Raw genomic sequence first — 22,604 nt, 5'->3', positions numbered from 1 at the left:
CCAAATGCACTGTACATGGGCTCCATACAGCAGGATACTGTTCCTAGATAGGTGATGTTATGGCAACGCAAGAAAAAAGGATGAATGCGCCAAAGAAGGACAGATGTACATTGACTGAAATGAAAGGAGGAAAAATAGCTGTTATGAGACTGGGGAAGTCAGAGTTTGAGGAGTTAACACATTGCGATGTCATGGGCCATTTCCAGTGATTCCCATTACCACACAACTTACTCGGAAGTGACAGAAGGGGACCTTAATTGGTCTTAATCAATGTGACCAATTGAAAGTCATGATAAAAGGTGGAGGCAGACAGCCAAAAATAGAGCTGTCGTGTAATAACCTACTCACTAGAGCACTATATTCAGACCTGAGAATTCAACCCAGCTGGAGGAGAACATGGCCAGCGGCTGGTGGCTCGAATGCCTTTTTGGTGAGTTTCCGAAAAAAAGAATCAAGTGCATTTCCAGACCCAATCACTCAGAGGAGCGCTCCCGCTGAATGCCAATTGCAGTTTGACAGTTTCAATTTCATGTGACAAGATGGACATTTATAATGAATGAACCTACATTCCTTCCACGCGACCAGACAGGCACAAATACAGAAGTATGTGCCAGGAGCACAGGAGAAACACACAAAAAAAAGCATTCAAATCAATCTGTGTGAGTCAGTGTTAAAAAATGATGCTGCTTTGCCTTCATCCCTCCTGAATGATTAAATAGAGGACTTTGCTGCATCTGATAAGTGCATGCAATTGTCAGTGTTTCACCTCTAAATGCATATGACAGGTGAGATTAGACATTCTATCATCTTTAGTGTCCAGAGTAGGAAGTCCAAATGACATAGTCTCACTGTGCCATTTGTGGACTAGGATTCTGGCTCTGAATGTAGAACTCATACAACCTCCTGGACTGTGATTTATATGGAAAAGGAAAACGGCATAAGAACATAATGTTCTTAAGCATCTGCTATAGCAGTCCATTTACTTCATCGTTACGACACTTCTGTAGGGTTCCTTTGCGTTATCACAAGGCAAGATGTTCAGTCCTTGACTAAGTAGTATCATGTCTTCCCATCTGGCTCATTTTCTTCCTCCATGATAAATTGCATCAACTCTTCAATCAAGTTCCCAAGCAGAAGAAGCCCAAGTCAACCATAACAATCAAGCAGACAAAGCATCAAAAAACTGAACTAACTAAAACACTCATTCATTGGCTAGACTCGCACTCCAAAAGGCTTGCTTTCCTTTCTGTGGTTATCAGCAACAGGACACAGTGCCCTTCGCTCCCGCTTAACAAGCACTACTGTCCAGCAGGAGCATGGGAAGTAGTTACCTAGTAGCCAACATCAATTTGACAGTCACAGTAAGTATAAGCATACAACACAACAGTCCTCCCATCAATACTTCAAAAATAAAACGTCAGTTTTATAACTGAACATTTAAAATTGTGTAAAACTAACAGTGAAATACAACTCAAACTCATCCTCTGGCTTCAAAACAGAAGTCCAAACTCTTGCGGTACAGTAGTTGGCGTGGTAAGAAACAGCTAAAGACAGTAAACTATAGCAGAGTGCTTTCCATACACCCACTCCTTTCCATACACTGGTCGTCATATTGGGCTGCAGCTACCACATTCTCAGTTGAGATGAATTAACAAATCACAGCACATATTGGTGAGTACACTTCCTGCTTTTACTTCCCGTTTTGCACCTATGGGTACACCTCACAAATGGCTGCCGGTCCACCCATTATGCCATAATTTACTCGAATGCTGACGCCCGTTCTGTGTTTTGCTATTCGAATGGCCAATTACGGTCATCCAACATTTCATGACCGTCAGCCAAGTTTGACTGAATGTGGATTACCTTTACTTGACTATATGCGCTTGGCTGGATGTAGAATACCTACATGGATATGGGTTTGCCATGTTGTTTTTACCTACATATTGCTTTCAGATAAGTTGACACAATGAAGGCATTTAGAAGTATTGGGACACAACCTTTATAAAGACAGTGAGTAAAAGGACAGTGTTGACACTTACCATGAACAGACATAATTTGACCAGACAGGGAACAGTCTTACAGTTTGTCAGAGACGTGATATTGTAATGCCAGGTAACGGCCATGGCCTGCTCGTTAACGGCTGTGACTTACTCTGTGACCTGCTCGGTAACGGTGTGCTCCACCTGCAGGCGGGAGTTGACCTCGATGAAGTAGTGCCTTCCATGCTTATCCACCAGGAACTCCACCGTGCCAGCATTCTCATAGCCCACCTGTACACACAGACAAATGCAATTAGATGCAAACCTCTTAATTCCTCACCTACCTGAGGACATGGAAAGATATTTGAAGAAATAAGTATGACTGGATTTCTTGGCAAATTCTCAGATTCTGAATTCTATTGGAAGAGCTTACAAGTTCTGTGTTTCAAAAGCTAAAATTAACTTCATACAATGAATAAACCAAGTCTCTCTCACTCACACCAACTGAATCCGTTTATTTATTTTTTTCCCACTACTACAGAAAACGAAATCTACTAAAAAGGGGAAACGACAAGACAGCTAATATCTACTAAAGACTGCGATATCCCATTGTGATTATAGTCATTTTTAGACAGCCTTACTAGAGCTCAGCCAAGGAGGAAGCAGGATTTAATATATCAGACCATTTCCCCCTCCACAGCGCTGCGGGGTGTCAAAATAGCACTAGCCAAATTCTCTGAAATCTGAACCACTCTAAAAATCATCCCTTGCCCAAAACTATTCTCCGCCAGCTAGGCAGGCGCCCTCTCATTCATTCAGTCACCCACGTGAAGGTACAGGCTCATGGCTAGGCAGTTCATGTCACACACGGGATAAGTGCTGTGTATGTACAGTGCCTTTAGAAAGTATTCACACGCCTTGATTTTTCCCAAGGTGTTTCAGCCTGAATTTAAAATGTATTAAATTGAGATTTTAGGTCACAGGCCTACACACATCACCCCCCCCATAATGTCAAAGTAAAAGGTTTAGAGACACACACACACACTTTTTGGGTAAACAAAGAGGCTGAAATGTCTTCCGTCAATACGTATTCAACCCCTTTGCTACAGCAAGCCTAAATAAGTTCAGGAGTAAACATTTGCTTAACAAGTCAAATAAAGTTCAAATGGGCTCACTGTGTACAATAGTGTTTAACATGTTTGAATAACTACCTCAGCTCTGTATCACGCACATAAGTTCACTCAGTTGAACAGTGAATTTCAAAACAAATATTCAACCAGAGACCAGCGAGGGTTTCCAATGCCTCGCAAAGGGCACCGACTGGTTAAAAAAAAAAAAAAAAAAGACATTCAATATCCCTTTGAGCATGGTGAAGTTATTAATTACACCATCCAAAGTGTATCAATACACCCAGTCACTACAAAGATGCAGGCGTCCTTGCCAACTCAGTTGCCGGAGAGGAAGGAAATCACTCAGGGATTTCACCATGAGGCCAATGGGGATTTTAAACCAGTTCCAGAGTTAAATGGCTGTGATAGGAGAAAACCGAGGATGGATAAGCATTGTACTTACTTCGCAGTACTAACCTAAATGACAGAGTGAAAATAAGGAAGCTTTAACAGAAAAAAATATTCCAAAACATGCATCCTGTTTCCAATACGGCACTAAAGTAAAATTGCAAAAAACATTACTGCGTACAACTTCATGGTGGTGACTGCATCATGTTATGGGTATGGTTGTCATCTGCAAGGATATGGGAATTTTTGGGGGGGATCATTTTTTATTTATTTTTTTTTAAATAAAAAATGAATAGAGCTAAGCACAGGAAAAAAAATCTGAGGAAAACCGCTTAAATCTTTACCAATGATAAACCACCAACTTGGAAGAGCTTGAAGAATTTCTAAAATAATAATGTGCAAATATTGTAAAATTCAGGTGTGGAAAGCTCTTAAATACCTAGCCAGAAAGACTTAAAGCTGTAATCGTTGCCAAAGTAGATTCTAACATTTGACTCAGGGATGTGAAACACCATGTAAATTAGATGTTTCTATATGTAATGTTCAATAAATTAAAACATTTCACTTTGTCATTATGGGGTATTGTGTAGACGTGTGAGAAAAAAAATATTGAATCCATTTTTAATTCAGGCTGTAACAGCAAAATATGGAATAAGGGGTATGAAAACTTTATTACAAACAATGTTTGGCAATACAACTTTTTTTCTCTTCTTTTAAAATGGAGTGCCACAGCAAATAGCATCAGTCATTTCAATCCAATTACAACCCCAGCCAGGGGGAGAGCTGCTTGCACCCATATATTACCCCCCCCCCCCAAAAGAAAATCTGATTCTCACATTTGCATAGAACAGGCTGCATTCCATTATGGGCTTTGTTTGTATACTTATCCTCATCCTCTATGGCAGTGGTTCCCAAACTTTTTATAGTCTCGTACCCCTTCAAAACATTCAACCTCCAGCTGCATATCCCCTCCAGCACCAGGGTCAGCGCACTCTCAAATGTTTTTTGCCATCATTGTAAGCCTGCCACACAGTGTGAATTTGTCACTTCCCACGAGCCGGGTTGTGACAAAGGGCTCTTATAGGCACCAAGGCACAAATAAATAATTTTGCTCTTTATTTAACCATCTTTACTTTGTCATGACGTTGGCCTCTTTGGGTACAGGGAGGACAGTTGGCCCCCTCCCCTTTGTACCATCCCCCAACCACCTTCCCCCCAACCCAGGCCCTGTGTGAAAGGGTTGTAAAAACTCTAAGAGGAGAATCTCCTACCACATGTTTCATAGAGAGACAAAGGAAATTCTTCCAACTCATAGAATTGGAGAACCGAGCGACGTGTGTTCTGGAGAAGGTATGGAAGATTGGTGAAGAATCCAGCTACGAACTGGTCCGCTTGGTACAATTTTGTGATACTCAGAAGAGACAATATAGCCATATTACCATAAACTGTTTATATAATAGCCTCAGCGATGAGACTTGCATCATAATGGTTGTATAAAATGTATTAATAAGGATAAAGCTATTTGTAATACATTGAGATGCTATGTACTGATGTTAATGTGATAAGCTTGGTACAGAAATCCAATTCTAACTCAGCCATCGGCACGCCCCCCAGGGACACAGACAGGACCAGGCGTCATTTGACAAGCCTGTTCTAGGGTCACTATAAAACTATACCCTGATTTACATTTCTCCAGACCAGGCCTCCACTCCATTTCGAGTGGGCCAGTAGGTTTTACCATCCAATTCCTCTACTGAAAGTGAACTATACCACGTGGTTAACTTTTACTATCGAGACCGACAGAATAAGAACAAGTCTTTGATATTAATTATTAGTCTGCAGCTAAGTAAAATTATATCATCGAACGCGAAGACCAACGAAAGATCCATTCTATGACGACATTAATGAATGTCGCTTTGAAAGATCCATTCTAACCGAGAGAGAGAGAACTCTCCATCAGAACGACGCTCAAACAAGGATCCCGACGACACTGAGCGCAAATATATATTGATTGCATTTGTTCCCGAATGAGTGAGCGTTCAATTGTCAATTGTAATATTAATGAACTCTGTAGGTGTGCATCCTCAGCTGACTTTTATGATCCATTGTTCAACAGGCCGACCTGCCTGTTAGCCCATTACGCTACCAATCCTTTGTGACGATAATTACTGTTTGTATGTTTTCTGTTAATTACTTAGTGTAGTAAATAAATGATTTAAGACAATTGATGTATGGATTATTTTAGTAAAGACTGGGTTCGTGCAGATACAACAATTTACGACGTTTGGAATGAGACTGGAGAGGTAAAATACGCCATTGAAAATAGAAGATAAATCGGCCTATATTATAATATAGGAAAGTTATATTAGGAAAATTATAACTTTGTAATCTGAATATTCTCCTTGGTGCCCCGATCTCCTAGTTAATTACAATTAAACGATTAATCAGTTTAATCGCATGATAATTACAGCGAGTTAATTGATAAACATGTCTTCAGTTTAATGGTACCCCAAAGACACGACAACTTGTTCATCGAAAATTGTGAACTCAGTTTAATGAGAAAGGTGTGCTTGAAAGAATGCACAACTCTGCAATGTTGGGTTGTATTGGAGAGAGTCTCAGTTTTAAATCATTTTCCACACAGTCTGTGCCTGTATTTAGTTCATGCTAGTGAGGGCCGAGAATCCACTCTCACGTAGATACGTGGTTGCAAAGGGAATCATTGCCTTAACAGCGTGATTTGACAAGGCAGGATACTCTGAGCGCAGCCCAATCCAGAAATCTGGCAGTGGCTTCTGATTAAATTCAATTTTCACATAACGTCTTGTTGCAATTTGGAGGCAGGGCATGAAAGTGATAACGACTCGTTGTTTATGTCATACATTTCGGGAAAGTACCTGCGTAATTGCGCACCCAACTCACTCAGGTGCGTCGCTATATCACATATTGTATGATTTGTGTACAAATGAACAAGCTTAAGGACAATGATGGAAAGACCTGTATATTGTACTTGTTAATGCAGACAGAGAAGAGCTCCAACTTATTAAATCATAGCCTCAATTTTGTCCCGCACATTGAATCTAGTTGCGGAGAGTCCCTGTAATCCTAGATTCAGCTCATTCAGGCGAGGAAAACATCACCCAGACTGGCCCGTTGTGTGAGAAACTCGTCATCAAGCGATCAGACAGGTGAAAATGATGCTCAGTAAAGGCTTGTCTCAATTCAAAAAAGCGTCAATACTTTGCCCCTTGATAATCAGCGCTGTATGTTGTAAAAGCGTTACATGGTCGATGCCCATATCATTGCATAGTGCAGAAAATACGAGAATTCAGGGGCCTTGCTTTAACAAAATGAACCATTTTCACTGTAGTGTCCAAAATGCATTTCAAGCCGTCAGGCATTCCCTTGGCAGCAAGAGCCTCTCAGTGGATGTTGCAGCGTACCCAAGTGGCATCGGGAGCAACTGCTTGCACGCGCGTTAGCACTCCACTATGTCTCCCTGTCATGGCTGTTGCACCATCAGTACAGATACAAACACATCTTGACCACCAAAGTCCATTTGATGTCACAAAGTTGTCCAGTACTTTAAAAATATCCTCTCCTGTTGTCCTGGTTTCCAGAAGAGGATGTCTTCCTTAATTGACCCTCCAAAAACAAAGAACATATACCAGGAGCTGTGCCAGGCCCGCCAAGTCTGTTGACTCATCCAGCTGTAATGCATAGAATTCACTGGCTTGTATGCAAAGCAGTAATTGTTTCAAAACATCACATTGGTCACATACACATGGTTAGCAGATAATGCGAGTGTAGTGAAATGCTTGTGCTTCCAGTTCCGACAGTGCAGTAATATCTAACAATAACTACCGAATACACACAAATCTAAAGGTGAATGAAAATATGTACATATAAATATATGGATGAGCGGCATAGGCAAGGTGCAATAGATGGTACAAAATACAGTATATACACGAGTAATGAAAGACACGTAAACATTATTAAAGTGGCATTGTTTAAAGTGACTAGTGATCCATTTATTAAATTGGCCAGTGAGCCTCTCTGAGGTAGTGATTGCTGTTTAGCAGTCTGATGGCCTTGAGATTGAAAAACAGCTTCTCTCAGTCCCAGCTTTGATGCACCTGTACGGACCACACCTTCTGGATGATAGCGGTATGAACAGGCAGTGTCTCGGTGGTTGTTGTCCTTGATCTTTTTGGCCTTCCTGTGACAGCGGGTGGTGTAGGTGTCATGGAGGGCAGGTAGTTTGCCCCCAGTGATGCATTGTGCAGACCACACCACCCTCTGGAGAGCCTTGCGGTTGAGGACAGTGCAGTTGCCGTACCAGGCTGTAATATAGCCCGACAGGCTGCTCTCGATTGTGCATCTAAAAGTTTGTCAGGGTTTTGGGTGACAAGACAAATTTCTTCAGCCGCCTGAGGTTGAAGAGGCGCTGTTGCACATTCTTCACCACACTGTCTACGTGTGTGGACCATTTCAGTTTGTCTGATGTGTACGCAGAGGAATTTTTTAAAAACGGTCTACCTTCTTCACTGCGGTCCCATCAATGTGGATAGAGGGGTGCTCCCTCTGCTGTTTCCTGAAGTCCACGATCATCTCCTTTGTTTTGTTGACGTTGAGTGAGAAGTTGTTTTCCTGACACCACACTCCGAGGGCCCTCACCTCCTCCCTGTAGGCCGTCTCGTTGTTGTTGGTAATCAAGCAAACTACTGTTGTGTCGTCTGCAAACTTGATTGAGTTGGAGGCGTGCATGGCCACGCAGTCGTGGGTGAACAGGGAGTACAGGAGGGGGCTGAGCACGCACCCTTGTGGGGCCCGTGTTGACGGTGAACGAAGTGGAGACGTTTCCTACCTTCACCACCTGGGGGCGGCCGTCAGAAAGTCTAGGACCCAATTGCACAGGGCGGGATTGAGACCCAGGGCCTCCAGCTTGATGAGCTTGAAGGGTACTAAGCTCATAATTGAATGCTGAGCTGTAGTCAATGAAAAGCATTCTTACATAGGTATTCCTCTTGTCCAGACGGGATAAGGCCGTGTGCAGGCGATTGCATCGTCTGTGGACCTGCTGGGGCAGTATGCAAACTGGAGTGGGTCTAGGGTGGCTGGTAAGGTGGAAGTGATATGAACCTTAACAAGTCTCAAAGCACTTAATCTCCTGCCATGTCACTGATGCGTCATGAACGTGTTGTTTGATGAAGAAGTCGTCTGTATAGTTTTATTGGCCTTTTCCCCCAGCATTGTCCCAGCCATATCCACGGCAGCAGGAAGGAATTAAGTCCTCCACAATAGTATGGGGCTTGCCTGTCCTAGCCACACACCATATAAGATGCTTCTAGCCCCTCCATATTAAAATGGTTGCTGTTATACATGCCCTACTACTCAAAAGTCATCTTAATTCTCAATGAAAAAACTCCAGGGGCTTATTTTTCTGATTGTTTTCCTTCTAAATGTCTGCGCAAGAGTGAAGGTTTCATTGAGTTATGAGATAGCACATAAACACACTGTGGCTGAGGAAAGGCACAACTCGCAATATACACTACCGTTCAAATGTTTGGGGTCCCTTAGAAATGTCCTTGCTTTTGAAAGAAAAGCACATTTGTCCATTAAAATATCAAATTGATCATAAATACCGTGTAGACATTGTTAATGTTGTAAATTACTATTGTAGATGGAAACGGCAGATGTGTTGTGGTTCATCTACAGACGCCCATTATCAGCAACCATCACTCCTGTGTTCCAATGGCACGGTGTGTTAGCTAATCCAAGTTTATCATTTTTAAAAGGCTAATTGATCATTAGAAAACCCTTTTGCAATTATGTTAGCAGAGCTGAAAACATTTGTCCTGATTAAAGAAGCAATACAACTGGCCTTCTTTAGACTAGTTGAATATCTGGAGCATCAGCATTTGTGGGTTCGATTACAGGCTCAAAACGGCCCAGAAACAAAGAACTTTCTTCTGAAACTTGTCAGTCTATTCTTGTTCTGAAAAACGGACGGCTATTCCATGCGAGAAATTGCCAAGAAACTGATGATCTCGTACAAAGTTGTGTACTACTCCCTTCACAGAACAGCACAAACTGTCTCTAACCAGAATAGAAAGAAGAGTGTGAGGCCCCGGTGCACACCTGAGCAAGAGGACAAGTACATTAGTGCCTAGTTTGAGAAACAGACACCTCACAAGTCCTCAAATGGCAGCTTCGTTAAATAGTACCTGCAAAACACCAGTCTCAACGTCAACAGTGAAGAGGCAACTCCGGGACGCTGGCCTTCTAGGCAGAGTTGCAAAGAAAAAGCCATATCTCAGCCTGGCCAATAAAAATAAAAGATTAAGATGAGCAAAAGAACAGACACTGACTAGAATGCGAGCATCCCAGAGTTGCCTCTTCAGAAATATTTTTTTATGTGAATCACATTTTTATTTGGCGTACCCCTGATGGCATTGCACAAAACCCAGTTTGGGAATACCTGCTCTACGGGATCGGTGTCCCTATACCGGGACGGCTGTTACTAACATGCGCTAATGTGACTAGAAATGACGTAAGTAACATCAACTTCCCAGGACAAAGACATGTCTTACATGTGCAGAACGTTTAGATTAACAAGAATTTAACTGCACCGTCCAATTTTCAGTAGCTATTTGTGAAAAAATACCATGCTATTGTTTGAGGTGAGTGCACAACAAACAAAATGTATCACGCCACTTGGTTTGATACATTCACCTCTGAAGGTAAATAATGTACTTACATTCAGTAATCTTGCTCTGATTGGTCATCCTGAGGGTCCCAGAGATAAAATGTAGCATAGTTTTGTTTGATAAAATAATTTTTTTTATTCAAATGTAGGAACTGGGATCTGTTTCTGTTGTTCCTTCTGTTTCTGGAGGAGAGGGGACGAGACCGGGGGGGGGGGGGGGGAAACGAGACCCTGGAGCGTGGACGAGACGTGGTAGACGCCGGCAGATAGGAACACTTGGCTTCCATCACCAATGACAGGTACTGTACATGCAAGCACAACAATTCAGAAACTAAGGCAATCTGCTGTGTTAAATATGTCAATGCTGGCTGAGTTGAGAACAAAGACAGTTGGAGAGAGTGCATTTGTGCTGGGGGTGTAAAATGAATTAAATGAGCATGTGGGCTAGAAGAGAAAAGAATGGAAGTAGGAGACCGTATCAAGGCTGTGACCACACCCCTACATGTTCTTAAGAGGCTCTGGGTAGAGCGGTCACCATGGAAACCAGACAAAAATATATTACACAAACTAGTTTTGACAGAGATGTCTTTTCATTAGCAATTTCAGTTATTCAAGTTTTATTTTGTGACCTTATCAAAACTCCCGGTGGTAGCTTTGTAATTGAATAACAACCATTTCTGGGTTTGGAGTAAAAACACTTATCCACCAACTATCAGCCCACAATCACATCAAAATATGTTGATTTGTTACTGCATAAAAATCCTTCTTTAACCCGTCAATAAGGGATCATAGCTCTCACCTGGTCAGTCTTATGGAAAGAGCAGGTGTTTTCATAATGTTTGCAGATATAAGAGTGATCGATATAACCACGCCTTGACAAGCACATGTATCAATATTGTAATGTATCATTGGAGGAATTTATTACCCTAGTATTCTAGAGAAAATAAATCTATTTCATATCTCAAATCCTAACTAAGTCTACCCAAAGCATGTTTCACACTGATATTTTGGTCCACAGCTTACTCCTGAGATAAAGGGCTGGACCACCCTCTTAATGAAGTTGGAATCAAGTTTCCTAAAATTACCGCAGATGAATAAAGCTGTAAATGACAGATCAAAGTGACCATAAAATTTACTCGGGTCTGGGGAAGGTGCTATATAAAAAGGTATATGGGTGAACATCCTCCTCAGATAAGGCATGGACTTCTCAGATGTGGGATATCCATAGATAATCATAGGATTATACAACAGGAGAATCATTGAGCATTAAAATGTACAATTCACTTATAGATAAGACCCACAAACTATTTAATGGAAAATTTGAACATCTCTTTGACATGACAAGCTGGACCCTTGTGGAAACGCATGCTGAAGGACTTCACATCTGATATTCAATCAAGGTGCTCATGTGGGAGGAGTCTTAGTGAACCACCACCGGCAGGGTTTTGTTTTCGTTAGGTGAGCAGGTTTCTAGAAGTGCATGCATAGCCAAATGTTCTCGTCGCCACGCCTCTTCATTTCTCACTGCCATATGACTGAACAGATGGAGAGGAATTCTGTCCCTCAATCACACCCAATTTCTTTCTCTCCCTCACAGAGACCAATGCTAGTGTAGTAATATTTTCCATTCTGTTAAACTATTGACAGAGCAGATGGTGTGGGAGACTGGTCACTAGTGTATGTCTGGTCACTGTAGTGTATGTCTGGGTACCAGGTTGGATGGACGAGTTCAAGCAGTTCAACATGCACACAGGTCTTTCTTCTCTCCCTCAAACATATCAAACTCGTCCCACCCCCTGCCATCCCGAAAACAGACAGCAAAAAAGGTCATACAAGCACATGCAAAATACAGCTAGCTCAAGGGTGCACATGACAGGCACACCAGCTAGTGTACACAACGTCTAATAGCTTATCTCACACAGGATGGGAAATCGGTGGGATGCCACTAACACCAGTAACTGTTTTCAGATCAAAGTAATTGCTTCCACCTCAAGAAAACAAAAGTCAGCTTGATTGCAATCAGGAAATTCTTCAATTATGTGTTAGGATATTTTAGCACAGTGCTGAGCTATAGTTCAAATCAGAGTTTGATCACTTGTTCCATTGTATAACCCCCCCCCCCCCCCCCAATTTGTCTGGTTGGTTTCACATTGTCAAAAGTCAAACAAACTAACATGCCTAAACAAACCACGTGTCTATGCAAGTCATCTGTTTATAGGACGAAATTGCTAACATTAAATATGTCTATGATTATAATGAAACATCACTTGCGTGTCTCAATCTTCATTACTTTCGCTTTGGTCTTCCAACATGCGGGATGAAACAGCACAATAGCTGCCCTAACTGCTACATGACTAGGCTATATATAGTAGCCCATCTCGCCACAGCGCCCCCCCCCCCCCCCCCCCCGATGCACTCAAATGTGCTGCTATAGGCCTACTCAGAATGCTTCAGAGATCTACTAGGCAGCATGCATGTCATCAAATGTTTGCAGTCAAACAATCAATAATACTGAATAACTGTTGTTCCCCGTGTTTGGTCCAGACTGCCATGTCACCTGCAGCGAACCGCACAACAGTACGAATTGAAATCGGACCGAGACCACCCTTTTTGAGCGAAGCACCGTGCATGGTTTAGTGCGGATAGTATTCACACCAGTTCAAACCAAACGAACTAAGGGAGTAAACGCAATGGTGTGAAAGCCCCCTTACAGGTGATATTTATTGTGAGAGTGGCAGTCTCAGGAGTTTACTACTAGTGGCAGCCTCCTCTGGCCATCTGTGTTGTTGAATGCTGCCATCTAGTGTGCCAATTGGTAGCCTGCAGGTGGAATTTCTTTCCACCGCTTTAATTAGGCTCCAGTCCTTTAGTTTGATCCTTTCTTCCTTCCCTGTAGGACACTTATGAATCGAAATGGCTCTTTCGGTCTCTAAATCCCTTTCTTAAACTGCAAGATTCCTTTCCAGGTTTTCATCCTCCTCCCACACGTCTCCATTGCCTATATGAGCACAACACAATGAGAGCACCCATTTTGAATGGCTCAGAGCAGCTTATAAACGAATATAAAACACATTGCGCTTTGAGGGCCTTTCTACAAAAAAAAAAAACATTTTTCATTATGACCAGTTTTCAACAAAAGGCCAGAACGAACAAACTCAGGGTTTCTCAACTTTCATCCTTGATGTTTATGGGGTCATGTCTCTGAGAAGTGATTTTGCACAATAAAACAGACTAAAACGCCACTCAGTTCAAACAATGATCATCTGATTTCCATTCAAAACTGCAAATACATACAGCTCAGCCATTTTAAAGGCAGCAGTGCCAAAACTCTAAACATTGTCATTTTTTAAAAGGAATACAAGGTTTCAGCTCTACACTCCCTATTAAAAGAATGTATCATAAAGTGTGTGTGCACGCCTGTGTGTGTTGCATCCTGTACCTGTCTGGCCAGGTTGACAGAGTCAGCGGTGAGTCTGTCCCGGAGGTGTGGGTCCAGTTGTACAGCCGGGGCGATCTCTACCACCTTCTGGTGCCTCCTCTGGATAGAGCAGTCCCTCTCATACAGGTGGATAACATTACCATACTTATCACCTGGGAGAGATGGGATGACAATGTGATTAGATCTACTGTATACAACCCTTTTAAAAGACTCAACAAAAACAGTCTAGCAAACAAACTCACCCAGGATCTGCACTTCAATGTGTCTGGGTTTTTCAATGAACTTCTCCACGAACAGAGCACCGTTTCCAAACGCCGCCAGGGCCTCAGAGTACGCACGCTGATAGTTCTCCTCCAGCTCCTACACACGTCCACCGACGGGGATCAATAGGTCAGCCAGCACAAAGACAAAACACTCAGACTGGAGCATCTACTTAGGCACAGATATTTCTACTCACCTCGTACTCTTTGACCACCCTCATCCCCCTGCCCCCACCACCGTAGGCAGCCTTGAAGATGATGGGAAAGCCATAGGTGTTGGAGAACTCCTGGGCCTCCGATAGGCAAGTGATGGGACCGTCTGTCCCTGGTACAACTGGGACTCCTGGAAGCAAAAAAATCTAACAATATGAGCTTAACAGTACACAATGTCAGCTTATGTTTGATGATTTTGCTGAAAAAATGATTTTAAAACATGAAACATCCATCAGACAGTGCTGAACATGACAGTGGGTGTCCGGCCTACCTGCACGGATAGCGATGGATCGAGCCTCCACCTTGTCTCCCATCTTGCGCACCACATCAGGGGAAGGGCCAATGAAGCGTACCCCAGCATCGACACATGCCTGAGCAAAGTCTGATCGCTCAGACAGGAAGCCATACCCAGGGTGGATTGCATCCACATCATTTTCCTGAGAAAAATAATAAAACGATGTGGGAAAAACATAAAGGTGTGATCTTAAAGTGCAGTAACAGTTCGTTCAGAAAAGTTTCAAAAATACATATTCACATCTCTGACCTTAGCAACTTTGATGATGTCAGGGATGTCCAGGTAGGCAGCCACGGGCGGCAGGCCCTTCCCTATCAGGTAAGCCTCATCTGCCTTCTGCCTGTGCATCTGGCCGGTGTCTTGTTCAGAGTAGACAGCCACTGTCCGGATCCCCAGCTCAGTGCACGCCCGGAACACACGGATGGCAATCTCACCTACAAATAGTTGGATTACTCAGCTATGATCATGCAGTCTCAGGACAATAATCATGTGGTGAGAGGAAACTAGCTACAACACTTTGGCTGACATTTCAGTGTTTTAGTGTCAGAATTACCAGGGTGGGAGAATTGTTACTGTACCTCTATTGGCCACCATGACCTTTTTGATGGGCTTGTATTCCAGTGTCTGAGGGGAGTTGTGGGTGGAGCGGGACAGGCAGCATGCCCTCCTGACAGCCAGTAGCCCCAGGGCCGAACGCATACCTCCAACGTGCAGCAGCATCTACAGAGGAAGGAAGGGTGTGGTTAAGGAGTAAACAGACAGCCCGTTCATGATGCAACACAGGTCCTGACCTAGATACAGTAGTATGGAGACTGACTTAGCCAGTAAAAATGTCAAACTTGTCAAGGAGATAAGATGCGATTAAGGTGCAGACCACTAACAGATAAAATAAGCCTAACACTTCCTTTTGCTTTACCTTGGAAGGAATATGGGAATACTAGATACCTGTAGAAATCAGTTGTCTCTAAAAACATTCACGCCAAAAATATTTATTTTTTGCCTTAAGTGTGTACTTCACTGCATTTATACTTGAGATATCACATTTCAACAGTAAAAGTTACATAAAAAAAATACACAAAATAAAGTTGCTGGAGGACATCTTCAACCTCTATGACAGTACACTGACTCTCCATACCAAGTGACTAAACAAGGCATTCATGTGCATCCCAGAGGTCAGTGACAAAAAAAAGAAAACAGGAAGTGGAATTTAAAGAAATAGTTTGGTAAACACTTCCCATCTGAACAAATAGTGACTGACTGAACACAGCAGGGGTGGAAGCTCCATGGGACGCAGATGGGAAAAGAGTAAAACACTCCAATTCAGAGGACCTGTAGAGGAGATCAATTAGGTAATACTTGATTCATTAGAAAAGGCCAATGGGAAATTAAATCAGGTCTGAACTTAACAAGAATTAAATATAAAATTGTTGAATGTCCAACTGCCTCTAACACGCCACACAAATCAATCCAAACCCTTCAGAGTATCCGAAGAGTGTCGGCCTGTTGATGTGACAATATCATGAGACTATCGGAGGACCAGCAGCATTAGTGACCTCTAGTAACTCCAGCATAACAAAGCTCAGTTATCCATGGGCCGACCACCAGTTCTACAGATCAAGGAAATACCTCATCTGTATAAGTAGTCACATGAACAGGCTAACTGATCAACACTAAGAGGTGGATATGGTTTGATACACCAGAACTCAATTCAAACAGTAAAAATGCTAGGCATAAACAGAAATGGCACATCCACTGCTGCATTAGCAGGAGCAAGAGACTGATAAGCCATATCATGGTCAGTACTTTGTGATCCCAAATATAAGACATCAAATGTAAGTCAGTATCATAAAGGCATTTACATTATAGTCATTTAGCAGACGCTCTTATCCAGAGCGACTTACAGTAGTGAATGCATACATTTCATGCCTTTTAAAAAAAATAAAAAATTTGTACTGGCCCCCCGTGGGAATCGAACCCACAACCCTGGCGTTGCAAACACCATGCTCTACCAACTGAGCTACAGGGAAGGCACTTCATTATAGCTGTACATGCACTGCACGTTGAAAACGAAACAGATTTGGCCCAAACCAAACAAAATACTGCCCAAGCGCACATTGCAATAACAGGTTCAAAGGTAAAAATAAAAAAAAGGCAGTTTGCAGGAATGCTCTTTTGATGTCAGATTCCCTTGATAACAAATATTTGTTTTGCCATGTGGACAAACGATACCATTTATTATGAAATTCTCATGGCACTGTCATGTTGGCATTAGAATAAAACCAAACAATTGATAAGAAATCCCTAACCATTTTAACACTAACCTAGTACATTACTGCAAGTGACAGCCTTAATTTATAACATCCTCAATAAATGCAGGTGAACGAACCAAAGACTTCACTATGTTCCCATGAATAGAAATGACTTGAAAATAAAGCACAGAGGGAGCAGAGTTGGCACAAAAAAGAAAAGAAATGAGGCTAGTCTGAATGAATGGAAGTGGGCCAAATGAAACAGGATATTCTTGACATTCCTCTGGTCCAATCATTTGAGAGACATGTTAAAAGGCAGCTTATTGTAATACAGCCTAGTACATTGTCTTCAACTGTAATTTGACCTGTCAACCATTTCTACCCAGTATCCTCCTTACAAAAATGAGCTGCAAACATATTTCAATGTGTTCTGTATTCAGGCTGAAAGGGTGTGTTTGCTTTATGGAGAAAGTCTGGCACCAAGAACCTCACATCAGCAGACTGACCTTGAACAGCCTCTCCATTTTCACCTAGTGTCTTCTTTCCAAACAAGAGAAATAGCCTAGCCCTCACATTGTAAAACATGTCTACTGTAATAAGTTGACTACCTAATGAGTTAATACTACACAGAGAACTTTGAGTTTCAGGGATTGATATTGAAGGTGTTGCCCTATTGCCTGTGGAAAGTAAATTGAGCAGTTGAGCCTGCGCTGAAGATGCCCGATTTGGGCAGGTAATTGAAAACAACCAAACTGCAAAGAATTCCAGTAGCCTAAACCTGACCTTTCTGGTTCATCCTGAGATAGATATCTATCCATCTATGAGCTCTGGGTCATCCTATTGTATTAGGCGAAAGACAATTTATGGCAGTCAAGCAAGTTTAGCTGGTTCTGAGATTTTTACTGATTACTGGAATTCTTAGCATTTTGGTTCTCAGTTTCCGATTCCTTCCCCATGTATAAGTGAAAAGCAGGCTATATGGCACATCTGTATGTAAATAGCTAATTTACTTGACCAAGTGATCATAATCGTCAGGCAACCAATTTGTATGTTTTTTTTAATAAAAAATTAAAAAAAGGACTTTCAACTTACCGATGGGCAACTGCCTTTCAGAATGTAAAGTCAATCCCTGTGACAACCCAACCTACAGCATAGACCTAGGGCCCTATTGACATTCCGAGGTTTCACTACTACCCTTTCACTGTTCTTACCCAAATACTGCCAATATGTCACTCACATAAATACATGGGCCTAAACATGGCCATATATACCCTGATGACTTTGAAAATGGGCCACGACAGGCCGAACAAGGAGGTTGACATGTTCCATACAATGAGTCTACGTGTAGACAGGCTTAGTCTCTGTGCTGGTCTTTCCCACTACACAGACATACCAGAGTGGTGAGGCAATATACTAGAACATGTTGGGGCAATTAATTGGTCTTAAAACCAGATGACTGAACACGCATAAAAACACTCAGTTCAACAAACACTGATGTGGCATATAGTAAATGGTTACCAGTTGGCTGATAGCCAACTAAGAAAAATAAAGTTGTAGCCTGTTTACCACCATCATTACACAAGTTTAGTTTTATTCAATTTAGAGGCTGAATCCTAAACATTCTGGAACACAGTAGCCAGGACCTAGGCTACTTGTGTTGATAGCACTGAATATAACCAGAGTGCAAGTGTAGCAAGTTGAGGTTGTTGTTGGGTAAACAACCCCACCATGCAGTTATAAACATACATGAGGTATGGAAGCGGTGTTGAAGAAACAAAGCCTCAACTTTATCAACTCATCTGGAACAGATACGACATGGTCTTCACAACACCAATCAACAATTCATTTTAGATTCTGGAAACATGGTGAGTAGGTTAAATGCATTTTATTTTCTTCACGATTTGCCCGCAATAATCTTTACAGTAACTACACAATTGTAGTACAAGGAGTCCATGTCATAGACTACCATTAAACATATGAGAATGACCTCTAACCTAATAGAAGTATTGCAGGAAGCCTACCTTTGACAAGGTAGCTGGACAGATTTCTGCAATAACAATAATTCCTGCTCAATTAAACAATACTTGCAGAAGAGTCATTTTCAAACCTCAAAAGATCTAAGCTTGAGTGGAGTTCTATGACATGTTGCATAGATCCAGCTATATGAAAAGTGCACTTTCATTAACCAAATCTGCATTCTGGATGTAAATGTTATAGAAGAGTCCACACACTTTTTTTTTTGGTTTAGAAGAATGTACCCCAACCAGCAATGGACTTCCTTATGCTCATTTTGCAGTGCCAGGGAGTGGATAAAACAATAAAAGCTCCAAAAACACCCAAGTATCTCATTTTAGAACTACAACGCTCTCAGTAGTGATGCAGGTCTTTAGATGTTGTACATATTAAAATTGTGTGATTCCTAACTTGAGCCACAATGTTAAATACCATTTTGTGTGACTCAAGCCATACTTTTCTGAGTACTCATGCTACACAGAAGTATCACAAGTGGATAGGGGAAGAAAAAAAAATTAATAATAATCACTCGAATGGCACAAAATGGAATATAACATTGCAGATACCGCTCGGAATGACAATTTCACATGCAGGTCTTGTAGATATTGTATCACTATACTGAGAGCATTGCTGTTTCTAGAAGGATGTATTTAGGTGTTTTTGGAGCTTTTGTGCATGTTTTATCCACACCCTGGCACTGCAGAACAAGCAAAAATTAGTTCAAAGTTAAAGTAAAATCCCAAAAAAGTGTCTAACATATACATCCAAAATAAATTATTTAAAGAAAGTTAAAATGTAAAGTTAAATTCTCTTTCAAAGGGATACTTCTAGATTTTGGCAATGAGGAAAGTGCAGTTTGAAGTTGCCAACTACCAGACATAAAAATGTTATCCACTAGGTCATCCGACTCTGGGAAAGTAGATAAAGGGCTTCATTGCTAAAATCCTCAAGTATGCTGTTGAAGGGATTGACCAACCAGAATCAAACTTAACACAGTACATGCAAATACACTGCAGGTGGAAAACAAATAGGCTAACACGAAGAGCATGCCATATTTGAACATAGTCTCTTTCCCAGCGATGTGTTTAGTAAGCTGCAAGCCTGGCAAGGGTAACTTGAACCTAGGCCTAAATGCCATTGGTAACCATGACATTCAAAAACCAAGTCTAGCAATGTTGCAGACTGAAAATGTAGGGACAGCTATAGTCCCTAAGATATTTTTTGTATTGATGCAAACCTATGTCCCATCTGTTGCAAAAGTTACACAAATTTGAACTTACTCTACCCATTGTCAGCTGATTTCTGCCTGTGGAAATTTATCCACAAGAAAGTATTATTAAATCAACTTCAAAATGCAGGTGTTTGTGTGTGGCTATTATGACTTGTCACCTAAGGCACGTTACGTGCACAAGACAGAAGTAGCCTTCATGTATGCATACTAACTGAAGTCTGGCAGATATTTACATGGTTTCGCACATGTGTCAGGTGATAGAAATTTCAATGGCAGTAACAGCACGCTAAAAATACTGTCCTTTGGCTATTTTTTCCCAATTTTGACCTGAATAAAGACAAAGCGCACAGACAACCGGCAGAGTAAGTACAAATGTGATTTTGTTCAACAATCTGATTTGTAAGTAGACTTTATTTCAGATTAGAAACCGTGTGGTTAGAGCCCTGAACGCTGAATGGCTGAAAGCTGTGGTACATCAGACCATATACCACAGGTATGACAAAAAACATTTTTTTACTGTTCTAATTACATTGGTAACCAGTTTATAATAACAATAAGGCATCTCGGGGGTTTGCGGTATATGGCCAATATATCACGGCCAAAGGCTGTATCCAGGCCCTCTGCGTTGTGCACAAGAACAGCTCTTTGCCCTGGAATACTGGCCATATACCACACCCCCTCAGGACTTATTGCTTAAGTGTATACCAGAAAGCTGGTATCACAGTCTGATTTATTAGGCATGGACAGCAGTTGGTAAGATATGAAAAAAAGTAGAAACCATAAGGAAATGTCACAATAGATGGTTGGGACACTAATGCACAATAAAGGCTATGCCACCGCAGGATTCTTCAGACTGGTCCTGCATACCCAAGCCAAGGGTCTGGCCTGCACCTCGGACTTGTCTACACACCTCATGGGTCCCGAGGACAATAATTGAAAAACACTGCTAGGTCTATATATCAGAATGAGTCAACAGGAGTCCAAAAGTTACGCGTTGTTGCATGCTATAAACTAGATTTTATAAGAGAAACCTTTCCAGACATTCCCACAGATTCATTCATGTGCATGTTGTACCTGTCCAGACAGTTGCTGTTCCACTGAACTCTTGACCGATTCACCAGTGCAACACCAAAGTCAAGGTTCTTCACTGATAGAAAGAACAAACAAATCAATCTCAATCAATGTTCTCACGTTTGACGTCCATTCGGTGTATTATTTGTCAGTCAGAAGATAGCGAATACGTGCATTACTAGTTTTTACTAGAGTCCAAAAGGGCATTGTCGCGGATAATTCTAAATGGCTAGCTATGTGGAAATGTCACCATCATTTGTGGGAGTTGTCGGCTGCATTGTCCACTATTGCTCGATGCTTAGTATGCAGCCACCTCACAGCTAACTAACATGCATGCAGAAAGGGCTACAGTAGCTGGCATAGCTAACTAGCTAGCTAGCCAACCAACTGTTAACTAGCTAGCAGCTCTGTACCTGCATGTAAAAACATAGTATGATGGATGGATATTGGCCAACTACCACGGGATAAGCAACAAAAAAAACTAAATTGTCTATTTTTCTCCAAGACTTGTAATGCAAAAATAAAAACTTACCTTTCGGTCTCAAGTCTACAGTAGAACGCGTGAATCACTGAGGCTTTAAAGTCTACCAGCTAACGTTCAGTGGCTATCTGACGTTAGCATGGGTGTTGGTGTGGCGCTTTTGACTGTCGCTGGCAGTGGGCTCTTCTCTTCAATCAGCGTAATTTGATCTAGCCTGTCTACCTCAGTGCATGTATGTGGCTTTTATGATTTTTCTGTGCACCCTAGCTAACTGTCCTCCTTGATGGCTGAAGAAAGTCTGGTGTTAGAATGACTGGCTTGATGTCTATTGAAATAAGACATTTAAACCCATTCAGATGACTCGCCCACCCCTTGGCTGCCAGCTATTGGTTAGCTTATTCATTACGTCAATTTAGTTTCAAGGGGTGTATTCTTTCCGCTGATTCTGTTGTAAAACGTTTCGCAAACGAAACGAAACGGGGAGAAACCTACCTGAATTTGTCCAATAGAAACTCTCCTTTAAGTTGAAAAACGAAACGTTTTGTAACTGTTTGTACTATTCGTAAAACCCAACGTCAATCAATAACACACACGCACCTGTTCAACTATTGGTTGACGGGGTAGAGGAATTGTGCAAGGGGTTTATCATAAAACAGCCAGCTAATACCACACAGCACTGTGAAACACAAATGGTGACATTTTTGAGTAATTACAACATTGCGCTGTTATTCATTCTACATTAAAAAAAGATGTACAGTGCATTCAGAAAGTTCTCAGACCCCTTCACTTATTGTACATTGTTACATTACAACCGTATTCTAAAATGGATTAAAAATTATTTTTCCCCCATCAATCTTCACACAATACCCCATAATCGCGAAGCAAAAACGTTTTAATGTTGTTTTTTTTGCAAATATCATATTTACATAAGCATTCAGACTCTTTACTCAGTACTTTGTTGAAGCACCTTTTGTAGCGATTACAGCCTCGAGTCTTCTTGGGTATGAAGCTACAAGCTTGGCACACCTGATTTGGGGAGTTTATTCAATTCTTCTCTGCAGATCTTCTCAAGCTCTGTCAGGTTGGATGGTGAGAGCTGCTGCCCGGCTATTTTCAGGTCTCTCCAGAGATGTTTGATTGGGTTCAA

The 22,604-nt window shown here is 41.7% G+C and overlaps 1 protein-coding gene across 3 annotated transcripts in view; it reads right to left on the bottom strand.

Annotated features, from left to right (window-relative positions):
* The window catches only part of LOC115204260 (pyruvate carboxylase, mitochondrial), a 121,285-nt gene extending 99,456 nt beyond the window's left edge, over positions 1-21,829 (bottom strand). The window contains exons 1-9 of one of the 3 annotated variants that reach the window (XM_029769685.1): positions 21,509-21,829; positions 20,980-21,052; positions 14,991-15,132; positions 14,662-14,846; positions 14,389-14,554; positions 14,102-14,247; positions 13,887-14,004; positions 13,645-13,796; positions 2,152-2,270 (exon numbers count right to left, since the gene is read on the bottom strand). In XM_029769685.1, the coding sequence (XP_029625545.1) occupies positions 2,152-2,270; positions 13,645-13,796; positions 13,887-14,004; positions 14,102-14,247; positions 14,389-14,554; positions 14,662-14,846; positions 14,991-15,132 (1,028 nt within the window). In that variant the 5' untranslated portion in view covers positions 20,980-21,052; positions 21,509-21,829. Of the gene's footprint in view, positions 1-2,151; positions 2,271-13,644; positions 13,797-13,886; positions 14,005-14,101; positions 14,248-14,388; positions 14,555-14,661; positions 14,847-14,990; positions 15,133-20,979; positions 21,053-21,508 lie in introns of those variants that run through there. The other 2 variants (XM_029769686.1, XM_029769687.1) reach the window with 2 other exon arrangements.
* Between the last annotated feature and the right edge of the window lie 775 nt (positions 21,830-22,604).

Source organism: Salmo trutta, chromosome 12, assembly GCF_901001165.1.
Source record: "Salmo trutta chromosome 12, fSalTru1.1, whole genome shotgun sequence".
NCBI classification, from domain to species: domain Eukaryota; kingdom Metazoa; phylum Chordata; class Actinopteri; order Salmoniformes; family Salmonidae; genus Salmo; species Salmo trutta.
The sequence above is the reverse complement of the archived record's forward strand: the minus strand, read 5'-3'. Positions and strand labels throughout refer to the sequence as shown.